Source organism: Notolepis coatsorum (assembly GCF_963971535.1).
Source record: "Notolepis coatsorum genome assembly, chromosome: 8".
Lineage (NCBI taxonomy): Eukaryota > Metazoa > Chordata > Actinopteri > Aulopiformes > Paralepididae > Notolepis > Notolepis coatsorum.
Genome location: NC_140172.1, coordinates 63,452,088 through 63,465,053, shown reverse-complemented (window position 1 = coordinate 63,465,053; position 12,966 = coordinate 63,452,088). Strand labels below are relative to the sequence as shown.

At 41.2% G+C, this 12,966-nt stretch overlaps 1 protein-coding gene across 2 annotated transcripts in view; it reads right to left on the bottom strand.

The window, feature by feature from the left end:
- The window catches only part of taf1 (TAF1 RNA polymerase II, TATA box binding protein (TBP)-associated factor), a 240,835-nt gene that overhangs the window by 8,303 nt on the left and 219,566 nt on the right, over positions 1-12,966 (bottom strand). Inside the window, exons 36-37 of one of the 2 annotated variants that reach the window (XM_084319907.1) lie at positions 10,597-10,713; positions 6,726-6,821 (exon numbers count right to left, since the gene is read on the bottom strand). In XM_084319907.1, the coding sequence (XP_084176033.1) occupies positions 6,726-6,821; positions 10,597-10,713 (213 nt within the window). The remainder of the gene's footprint in view (positions 1-6,725; positions 6,822-10,596; positions 10,714-12,966) is intronic. The other variant, XM_084319908.1, reaches the window with a different exon arrangement.

Genomic DNA, 12,966 nt, shown 5'->3' with positions numbered 1-12,966 from the left:
CGGCCCTGTTTTTTATTTGCTGTGAAATCATTTCAGAGAAGGATCAAATGCATACGTATGGTATTCTGTTACATCATGATCACATCACAGACATCTTGGTAGGCAAATCTTTCTACACATCTGACAATATCAGAGTCCATATGGCATTTTTACCTTTTCCATAATAATCTTTATATAAACTATGAATCATAAATGCATTTAATAACGGTTTGAATACACCCTGTATCAGTGGAGGTTATTGTATGACTACTAGTGAGGCAGTGCTTCACTAGTAATAGACAAAAATGGTAATAATAAATAAAAAGAACACATAACATATATATATATATATATTATTATTTTTTTTATATTTTTTTTATTAGAAATGTTTTCCTCTGTGAAAAAAAAATGCCTAAGTGACAGACATTTCACATTTCATTGTCCATCTGTCAATCATTGATGAGTTTCCAGCATCACTGGGCGAGGACCAGGATTATAATAATCCAATAAAAATAGCTATTTGAGCTTCAAGTACGTCATCTAAGACTGGCCCGTGCAGTCGAGCACGCGCCACTCACGGGTTGAATGATTGACAGCCCTCACAACGTTCTGACACTCAATCAGAGAAGACCTGCTGACAATCATGAGTGTCTGTCACTGGATGTTTTGAGTGAGTGTACACACTACACAGTCACTCAGTAACATTACTGTGTAGGCTAAATTAAACTTTGCGCCAACATTAGGCCCGAAGTATAAACCAGCAACTGAGCAACATGAAGAAGTGGACTTATGCATCTGGATCAGAAAAAAAGTAAGTAGTGTTTGTAAAACTAAAGCCTGGACACTAACGTTAGCTAGCCGATTTCGTTAGCTAATGTTAGCTAGCTTGTCACTCTCTCTCTTTCTCTCACCCCCCCCACACACAAAAGCAGTTGAAAGACACAGCTGCCCTCGTGGGATTACACTCACACACACACACACACACACACACACACACACACACACACACACACACACACACACACACACACACACACACACACACACACACACACACACCTCTAGCAGTGGACAAACATTTCAATTATGAATTGAAAATGGGGGACTCTGATATAAACAAGATGAAGTCTTTCTCTGGTCTGCATCCCTTTAACAATTGTGTGTATTGAGCTGTGCTGTACTGTACCCATTCTGCAATCTATTAATACAGTGTTCATTAATCAATCAATCAATGGTATTGTGAGATGTCTGTTTCCTGGCCTCTGATCTTATGTTTATTTAGGATCCCCATTAGCTTTTGCACTTGACAAAAGCTATTCTTCCTGGGGTCCGGCACTCACAAAAATACAACAATATTCAATATATTAAATTTTGTTCCCGGCGTAAACAGATCTGTAAATGCGTACACAAATCTTTAAAGGTGTACACAGATCTTTAAATGTCTATATAATCAGTTAAAAGTCAGTCTCTCTCTCTCTCTCTCGTCATTCTGCGGAACATGTTTGTACATTCTTTTACTAGTCTGAATCAAATTGATGATTTCTTCCCTTGTATTGAACCCACCGTTAACATATTTAATTAATGAAAATTAATCAAACTGCCTGACTACCCCTCACCCAAGCTCACCCACCCAGCTAATTGATTCATGAAACCTAATTCATCCCATTGTGACATAATTGGGGGGAGGGGTAAGGAATTCTGAACAGCTTGTTTAGGCAGACTTCAAACCAAACTGGCCAAACAGCAAGGATCACATTTATGTAATTCTCCCCCAGTGCTTAAATAACATGTGAGACTACCAAATCCATACATGTCCCCTTCATCTTCTGAGCCTGCTGTAATTTTCAAATTCAGATTATGCATTGGCCAGGAATCAAACCCAGGCCTTCCTGGTCATGGAATTCACTGACCTTTGGGAAGTATTTCGACATGTACAAGGGTATGTAGACCAGGCCCATTGCAAGTTGCTGTACTCTGTCGTCTACTCTAAGCCATCCTAGGTTGTCAAAATGTGGTCATCTTGTCAGGTGTACCAAATATGTTTTGATCTGTGTCTGGTTAGGTGTGCCGTCATGCATCACCTAATATGTTTTCATCTGTCTGGTCAGGTGCGCTGTCACCGAATATGTAATTTTTTGCATCCGTGTCTGCCTGGTCAGGTGCGCCGTCACCGAATATGTAATTCTTTGCATCTGTGTCTGCCTGGTCAGGTGCGTCGTCACCGAATATGTAATCTTTTGCATCTGTGTCTGGTCAGGTGCGCCGTCACCTAATGTTAATATGTTTTCATCCGTGTCCACTGACCACTGACACACACAGTGGTGTGTATTAAAAATTTTATTTTTGCTTCACCAAAAAATTTGGTCAGCAGCCGCCACTGCCCTGTATGTAACTCACATTAGAGATCTTCCTCCCTGATTACAGAGAAATGTTCTTGCATGTTTTCTTTTATCATCAAATATTTCATATTTTTCCATTTTAACACATAAAACAAGGCAACACAATACAGTAATAATAATAACAAGACCACACAGTACCACAACAATAATAATAGCAACAATAACAACATAAGCAATAATACAAATTATAAATACAGAACCTAAAAACCAACTTGTACACAGACACCACAAAAGACACCACAAAAGACATCACAAAAGACATTTCTTGCATGTTAAGAGACCCAAGGCCCAATGTGAACTGGTTGTATAAGTGTCTGAGTGCCACCATATTATCATGTACGCCCTAGTATCAGTATGGCCTTGAGTAGTGTACATCTGGCTTACTTAACTTATTAACATGGCACATTTAGAGAATTATGTACCTTAGCACCACACACGACCGCAGCAGACTACAGAGAGTGGCCCATTCAGCCGAATGCACAATTGGAGGTGGGCTTCCCACTCTCCAGGACATTTATAACAAGCGTTGCAGGGCCAAGGCTAAGAGAATAACCAAAGACTCTAGTCACCCAAAAAACTGCCTCTTTGAACTGCTGCGGTCGGGGAAGCGCTACCAGAGTCTCATGGCCAGTACAGAGACTCAAAAGGAGCTTCTATCCCCAGGCCATCAGGATGCTCAATGACTCCATGTAACATCACCAACCCATCCATCTACACTCATTGCACACACATCCACATGCACACACTCACTTTTAAATTGTCTGCATTTGTACCTCACTGTTTACTGATTTTTACTCACTGTACTTAGATTGTATATTGTATATTCCTCTTTTACTTACTTTTTTACTGTATGAAGCACACTCTCAGGGGCTCATAACAGAGCCAAGCATTTCCCCGTAAAGTACATGTATTTTATTGTGACAAATAATAAACAAACTTGAAACTTGAAAACTTGGTGTAATACTGACCAATGTATGTAACAAACACCCAGGTTCCTTTGTCTGTATTAAGTATATAAGTGACCTCCTCCATATGCAGTATGAAGATAACACAACACTTTTATGCTTCATACTCGTATGGATCCATATCTTATTGATCAGTCTCCTGATCTTTATCATGTCAAATATAATTGATGTATTCCATTGTTCATATGTCATAATTCACGATCCTCCAGAAAAGCAGCATTGCAACCATAATCGGTAGGAAATGCGATCAAACACATCATGAGAGACACACTGAGCAGAGACACAAGGACAACATCTCTAATGGAGAACACTGAGCAGAGACACGAGGACAACATCTCTAATGGAGAACAAGAGACACGAGGACAACATCTCTAATGGAGAACAAGAGACACGAGGACAACATCTCTAATGGAGAACAAGAGACACAAGGACAACATCTCTAATGGAGAACACTGAGCAGAGACACGAGGACAACATCTCTAATGGAGAACAAGAGACACGAGGACAACATCTCTAATGGAGAACACTGAGACACGAGGACAACATCTCTAATGGAGAACAAGAGACACAAGGACAACATCTCTAATGGAGAACACTGAGCAGAGACACGAGGACAACATCTCTAATGGAGAACAAGAGACACGAGGACAACATCTCTAATGGAGAACACTGAGACACGAGGACAACATCTCTAATGGAGAACAAGAGACACAAGGACAACATCTCTAATGGAGAACAAGAGACACGAGGACAACATCTCTAATGGAGAACAAGAGACACGAGGACAACATCTCTAATGGAGAACAAGAGACACGAGGACAACATCTCTAATGGAGAACAAGAGACACGAGGACAACATCTCTAATGGAGAACACTGAGACACGAGGACAACATCTCTAATGGAGAACACTGAGACACGAGGACAACATCTCTAATGGAGAACACTGAGACACGAGGACAACATCTCTAATGGAGAACACTGAGACACGAGGACAACATCTCTAATGGAGAACAAGAGACACGAGGACAACATCTCTAATGGAGAACACTGAGACACGAGGACAACATCTCTAATGGAGAACACTGAGACACGAGGACAACATCTCTAATGGAGAACACTGAGCAGAGAGACACGAGGACAACATCTCTAATGGAGAACAAGAGACAAGGACAACATCTCTAATGGAGAACAAGAGACACGAGGACAACATCTCTAATGGAGAACACTGAGACATGAGGACAACATCTCTAATGGAGAACACTGAGACACGAGGACAACATCTCTAATGGAGAACAAGAGACACGAGGACAACATCTCTAATGGAGAACAAGAGACACGAGGACAACATCTCTAATGGAGAACAAGAGACACGAGGACAACATCTCTAATGGAGAACACTGAGACATGAGGACAACATCTCTAATGGAGAACACTGAGACACGAGGACAACATCTCTAATGGAGAACAAGAGACACGAGGACAACATCTCTAATGGAGAACAAGAGACACGAGGACAACATCTCTAATGGAGAACACTGAGACATGAGGACAACATCTCTAATTGAGAACACTGAGACAAGGACAACATCTCTAATGGAGAACAAGAGACACGAGGACAACATCTCTAATGGAGAACACTGAGACATGAGGACAACATCTCTAATGGAGAACACTGAGACACGAGGACAATATCTCTAATGGAGAACAAGAGACACGAGGACAACATCTCTAATGGAGAACACTGAGACATGAGGACAACATCTCTAATGGAGAACACTGAGACACGAGGACAACATCTCTAATGGAGAACACTGAGCAGAGACACGAGGACAACATCTCGAATGGAGAACACTGAGACACGAGGACAACATCTCTAATGGAGAACACTGAGACACGAGGACACCATCTCTAATGGAGAACAAGAGACACAAGGACAACATCTCTAATGGAGAACAAGAGACACGAGGACAACATCTCTAATGGAGAGCACTGAGACACGAGGACAACATCTCTAATGGAGAACAAGACACGAGGACAACATCTCTAATGGAGAACACAGACACGAGGACAACATCTCTAATGGAGAACACTGAGACACGAGGACAACATCTCTAATGGAGAACAAGAGACACGAGGACAACATCTCTAATGGAGAACAAGAGACACGAGGACAACATCTCTAATGGAGAACACTGAGACACGAGGACAACATCTCTAATGGAGAACACTGAGCAGAGACACGAGGACAACATCTCTAATGGAGAACAAGAGACACGAGGACAACATCTCTAATGGAGAACAAGAGACACGAGAACAACATCTCTAATGGAGAACACTGAGCAGACACGAGGACAACATCTCTAATGGAGAACACTGAGACACAAGGACAACATCTCTGCTCTAATGGAGAACACTGAGCAGAGAGAGCGATACAAGGACAACATCTCTAATGGAGAACACTGAGCAGAGAGACACGAGGACAACATCTCTAATGGAGAACACTGAGACACGAGGACAACATCTCTAATGGAACACTGAGAAGAGACACGAGGACAACATCTCTGCTCTAATGGACTTTTCACCTAGATCCCTGATTCGCTCATTCCCATGTGGGGTATCATTGGAAAGCCACACTCATTGGTTACAACCCTTTCCAATAATTTCCGAGATCGCCAAATGATTGACGGAGGTAGAGGCTCGGGAGTCGGGAGTGGTATTAAAAAAAAAAAAAAAAAAGTCTGCCATGTACTTCGGCGAACGCCTAACATATTGGCATGTAATCGCTGAACGGATTTTGTCGCTTGAAACGGCAATCGACAGGCAACAGATAGGGCTTTAATTCGATATATATATATTGTATTAAAGAATTAGCACACCGAGCCGCTAGAGGTCGCCAAAGTGGAGTGTCGCGCCGGTGGGCAAATCGTCCTCAAGAGGGCCTGGGGCCGGGCCTTTGCACGTTAAGAGGTTAAACGTATTGGGAAGTCATTGGTGACGACAATAAACCTCTTTCTACAAATGACATGTCAGAAAGAGCTTTAGTTTCACTAAACGAGGACAGAGGAGAGCTGCGTCTCGACAGGCTCAGCGTTTGGCTTGAATACCAGTGGTGGAGGCTGATAACAGATGCTGATGTGAAGATTGTTGTGTCTAGCGCGTCTAGGTGCTCTTGATTAGCTGATGAACCAAGCCTCGATTTAAAATCCGGTGTGTTGGTTAAGGGGGTTCTTTTTGCATAGTACCTGCCAATGGATGTGTTTGTAACTTGCCTTTTTTTTTATTTATTTTTTACTATATTTTTTGTAGGAATGCTTCTTATTGTGCTTTAACGCCTTTCAGTGCACAAGGTATGGCCAGCCTTGTCACATTGCCATTACTCACAGGAGCTGGAGTTTTGGGTTTGCCGTCATCTTCCTCCTCGAAGCCTTCGATGTCCACGTCAGACTCTTCCTCCCCGAGCCTTCTGCCATGGCGACCCTGGGGCGAGAAGACGAGTTGGATATGGAGACATCCGCGATGATGAAGGCAGTTTTAGGGAAACGTGCAGGGCAGCCATAACAAAGGCTTTTATATATAATGGCATTTAATCCATACAGTGAAGTTGTGCTCTAATGGATTATGGGACATGAACCAGGGCCGTTCTACGTAGGTTTTTAAGGGATACCTGAACGTTCTACGTAGGTTTTTAAGGGATACCTTAACGTTCTATGAAGGTTTTTAAGGGATACCTTAACGTTCTATGAAGGTTTCTAAGGTCTACCTTTCAAAAGGGACAAAAATGGTTTCCCAGACTATACCTTAACTGTTGCCTAAGGGACGGCTCCAAGATATACAGTAAAGAAGAGCGGTCCTTCACTGTGGTGCTGAAAAGTCAATCAATCGATGCCACGCAAATCGATTCTCACTTGTATTGGCGTATGAATGAAGTTTTAATATAACGTATATAATATAACAAAGTGTTGTCATACTAATTTTACATGGATCTGATATTGCAGACGAGGAAGCTATGCCTAATATCCGCGGATAAGGCCTCCTGGTTCCTTACAAAACCCGGGGGGGGGGACCTGGCTTTTGCGGCCCGGGCACCCATGCTCTGGAATGCCTTGCCCTTGGATCTTAGGCTAGCAGAGTGTCCTCTTTTAAGTCACTTTTAAAAACACATCTCCTAAGGTTATGGGTTTAGGTCAGCTCTGATTGCTTGAACTGTTTTATCAATCTGGCTACAAATACTGTTTGAAATGTTTTTTGTCTCTTTTTCTCTTGTTTTATTTTCTATAAATTTTTTTCGCCTTTGCTGATGTTTGCTGTTTTTAACCCGTCTGTAAAGCACTTTGTAACTTTGTTTGGAAAAGCGTAATACAAATAAAATTCATTCATTCATACTAAAAATCATCTGCTAATCTCTTTTAGGTGCAAAGCAGGATATCCACTGATTCCCGCTACAAAGAGATCCCTCTCCATCTTTCTCTCTCTCCCTCTCCATCTTTCTTTCTCTCCATCTCTCTCCCTCTCTCTCTCTCCATTACCTGACCAATTCTCTTCTCGGGAGCGACGAATAGAGAGCCTTCAGAGAACAGGTGGCTGGTCTCTCTGGGAAGACTCCTGCTGTCAAACAGATCAGCCGGCTGACCACCCCCCCCCCCCCCCCCCCCCCCCCCCCCCCCCCACACACACACACACACACACACACAGACAGACACACACAAGACCACAATAGGAAGTGGAGGACGGGTTGGAGAAGGAGAAGACGATGAAAGGGCAGGAGGAAGAGGTGGACAGGTTGGGAAAAGAGAAGACGATGAAACAACAGGAGGAAGAGGTGGACAGGTTGGGAAAGGAGAAGACGATGAAACGACAGGAGGAAGAGGTGGACAGGTTGGGAAAGGAGAAGATGATGAAACGACAGGAGGAAGAGGTGGACAGGTTGGGAAAGGAGAAGATGATGAAACGACAGGAGGAAGAGGTGGACAGGTTGGGAAAGGAGAAGATGATGAAACGACAGGAGGAAGAGGTGGACAGGTTGGGAAAGGAGAAGATGATGAAACGACAGGAGGAAGAGGTGGACAGGTTGGGAAAGGAGAAGACGGTGAAACGACAGGAGGAAAAAGACAAGTTGGGAGAAAAGAAAGACGACAGTGAGGAAACTAGAGCAGGAAGACTGTAGTTATTTTAACCCTTTCAGATGTATTGGAATCAGAGCTCGAACTCTAAACTAAACTCAAGAGCTTTCAATGGCTAGTAGCCATTCTGACATCATCACTCGAATGTATAATTGTAGGCTGAAAGGGTTAGGAAGAGTATAGGAAGTATGTTTACTACTGTACAGAAGGCTAGTAATACTACAGTAGAGTACATGAAGTAGGTGTACTACTGTACAGAAGGCTAGTAATACTACAATAGAGTACATGGAGTATGTGTACAGTACTACTGTACAGAAGGCTAGTAATACTACAGTAGAGTACATGGAGTATGTGTACTACTGTACAGAAGGCTAGTAATACTACAGTAGAGTACATGAAGTAGGTGTACTACTGTACAGAAGGCTAGTAATACTACAATAGAGTACATGGAGTATGTGTACAGTACTACTGTACAGAAGGCTAGTAATACTACAGTAGAGTACACAGAGTATGTGTACTACTGTACAGAAGGCTAGTAATACTACAGTAGAGTACATGGAGTAGGTTTACTACTGTACAGAAGGCTAGTAATACTACAGTAGAGTACATACAGTATGTGTACTACTGTACAGAAGGCTAGTAATACTACAGTAGAGTACATAGAGTAGGTTCACTACTGTACAGAAGGCTAGTAATACTACAGTAGAGTATAATGGTGGGGGCAGGGGGATTTCTCTGTATCAATCAGGGTTTGGGATTGTTTAATTTTCAAGTCAATGAATTCCAGAAGTGGATTTCCGTTCAAATTCAAACACGGAAAAACCTATTTGGCATGAAGAGGTTGTAGTATCCAGCCTAGTGACAAGAAAATGAGAATGGACGTCCCATTGTCAGCAAGTAAACATCAATCTCTTTTTATTATTTATTATTTATTTATTTTTAAGTGAATCGATCCCAACCGTGACAGGAAGCAGCTTTACTACTGTGCAGAGAGGAGCTGATAACACTGGAGAGACCAAAGGGAGGAGGTGTGGGGGAAGAGAGACTACAGCCCTGAGAGAAGCTATGGTGAGCAGGTAGGTCTTAAGAGAGATTACATTCTCCCTGTTGGGCCAGTGAGGGTAAGGCCGTGAGGGTAAGGGCTATTTGTGTTGTGATCCCTTTAGTAAAACTGGCAGATCTCCAGTGGGTCTTCAATTAGAAATGTGTCTATTTATCTCAATCAGGAATTAATAGAACCTGTCAACCGCTACGAGGACACGACAAATCTCTCTACCTCCACATTGGATCACTGTGTCTCCTGTTTATTTTGTTTATTATTTTTTTATTTTGTATTATTGCAGTATCTTTGTAAACACCAAGTAATTCAGTCTAATTGTAACTGAGTGTTATTCATTAGTAAGTAACTGCACCTAAACATGGAGGATAAGAGAACAATGACAACATTTCTTCAAGCAACGTAACGTTTGGCACTGTTTTACATTTCTGCTCACATGTCATGCTCTAGAGTGAGATTTCATGGCACTGGTCTTGCCTGACCAGAAGAGCTTGCATACTGAGGTTGCATACTGTGTTGGGAGGGTTTTCTCTCCATGATTTAGATTTGCTAAAGAAACAATACGTTTTCACGAGGAAGTTACATAGTGCAGGTTTTAACTTCCAACTTGTATTTGAACTTAGCTAGATCGGGTATCGGGGACAAATTCTTAATTTTTTTTTAATTATAATTCATGCTTTATTCAATAAATTGTATTACAAAATATATATATGTACAGATGACAATTAAAATTTTAAGACACATTGAAAGCAAAACAAAAGGTTAAAGTGCCAGTGGACAAACTACATACTTCAATTCTATGTGTTTTATTTATATCTATGTGTTAATTTGTTATATTTTGTTTCACTAAGTTAGGAAAGTAATGTTTAAAGTCAAGCCTGATGTTGCCTTGCACAAAAGAATGATCCCAGTCTCTTCCACACAGTGAGGCATACAGTTTATTAATTGAACAATAGGTATCGGATCGGTACTCGGTATCGGCCGATACCCAAAGCCCAGGTATCGGTAATTGAAAAAGTCGGATCGGTGCATCCCTACAAGCAATGCATGCAGAGTCTAGGCATGCTCCTCCTACCTGCGGTGTGTAGGGTCCAGGGGTCATGGGGTCGAGACACTCCAGGTCTGCGGCATCCAGGGCGGCCTCTTTAGCAGTGGAGATGTCCTTCTCCAGCTGAGTCAGGTGCTCGTCATACTGGGAAGACAAGATACAGGCACATATTACAACAACCAGGTAGGGAGGAAGGTATACCAAGAGCTTTACTGTATTTTAAAAGGTATACAGGTATAGATCCAGAGTTGTACAGATCACCTTTTAACCTTCTAACCTAACAACATAGACAAAGTTGTGTCAATAACAGTGTTATATTTTTGCATATTTCCGAGCTTATTCTTTGAGTCAGTATCAAGTGTTATACCTTTTATGATTCAGGGGAACCTACCCATTATTATTATTATTATTATTATTATTATTATTATTATTATTATTATTATTATTATGTACCCAGTGTAAAGTCACCATCATACATTACTAGGGATGCTCGATATTGGCTTTTTTACCGATACCGATATACCGATATTGTCCAACTCTTAATTTCCGATACCGATATCAACCGATATATGCAGGGTTTCCCCCTCAAAAAACTGAATAATTTCAGGTAATTAACATTACATATCTCTTGTTGTGGAATTAACACAACATTATGCATACTTTTGACAATAAATAAAATCTGAATTTGTTCTTACTTGCTTGCCTGGGTAAATAAAGGTTATAGAAATGTTAAAAAAAAAATATATATATATATATATATATATATATATATACCGGTATATATTATTTTTTTTGAAAACCAATAGATATTTTCCGATATCACATTTTAATGCCAATATCGGCCGATAATATCGGTAGGCCGATAATATCGGACATCCCTATACATTACCTTTGTGTGAGCATACAATATTTTACATTAAAAAAAAACTCTTTGTTTTTTTGCCATTTTATTATAAAACCCGGGACAAGCGCCTCTCTCTATCCTTTACGTGCAACCAGCCAGTCTGCCTGAAGGCCCGATCTGCGGAGCGCACTGGACTATTGAGAAACAATAGGAATTTTCCATTAGTTCTCCCAGCCCACGTGACCATTTCTAGTATTTCCATTGGCTATAGTGACAGACATAGATATATGATAGATAGATACAGAAACGACCAATCTAGATATTTCAACATTCTATGCCTTACTTTCCGTGCACTGCCACACGGAGGGATACACTTTCAATTTTTACTTTAGAATTGTGAGATTTCAGATACAATTTAAGGCAAGTCTTTATCACAAATAGTTCCAAAGATATTTAATGTTCAAAAAGAAAAGCAATTTTTTTTTTTTTTAATGTAGCTCAGTGTTTCCCTTATATGCATTCAGCAGCGGCGCAGCTTAGGACCGCAGCTGCTATGAACAGACTATTAACACTTTCAGTGCCACCAGGTGGCGCCAGAGTTAGCGCTTGAATGCCACCATCCACTTTAATGTTAACGTTAATATGGCCTAATCTATGTTTTAAATTATGGCTATGTGTCTAATCTGCCCGTCGCTTCATTTCCGTTTGAGAGCATTTTGAAAAGCACCCGTTTTGAGGTAAAAAACAGTCCATTCTGGGCCATTCTGTGATAATCGCCTTTTACTGGAATATTCCAGAACGTTGATATTTGTCGGCCTATTTATGAATCGTTTTCAAATAAACGCTAGATGATCAATATTATACGTACACGCACGCCCATTTGAGCCGCGCACGGATAATCGCCGTGTTCATTTCCTCTTGGATTTTTACAGTGAAACCGATAGAGGACATTTCACAAAACAGCTTATATCTTCATCAAAATGAGTCTGATTATCCTAACACTGATAACATAGATTCCTTACCTGACATCAGATGGTATCCAACTGATCCCAGGCTTCTGTGTTAACAGTTTGAGTGCCAGCCGGCATCAACATGGACGGTCGCATTTTGCCCAGCTCCCGTAACCAACGCAACAGATCAACAACAAAAAAGTATTTTGCGCATTTTCTACTTTCCCTCCTGTGGGGTCCTACTAATCACCCCAAAGTACCAGAAAATACCAGAAAATACCAGAAACTACCCCAAAATACCCCAAAGTATACCCCAAAATACCAGAAACTACCCCAAAATACCCCAAAGTATACCCCAAAATACCAGAAACTACCCCAAAATACCCCAAAATACCAGAAAATACCAGAAACTACCCCAAAATACCCCAAAGTATACCCCAAAATACCAGAAACTACCCCAAAATACCCCAAAATACCAGAAAATACCAGAAAATACCACAAAGTATACCCCAAAATACCAGAAACTACCCCAAAATACCAGAAAATACCAGAAAATACCAGAAACTACCCCAAAGTATACCCCAAAATACCAGAAACTACCCC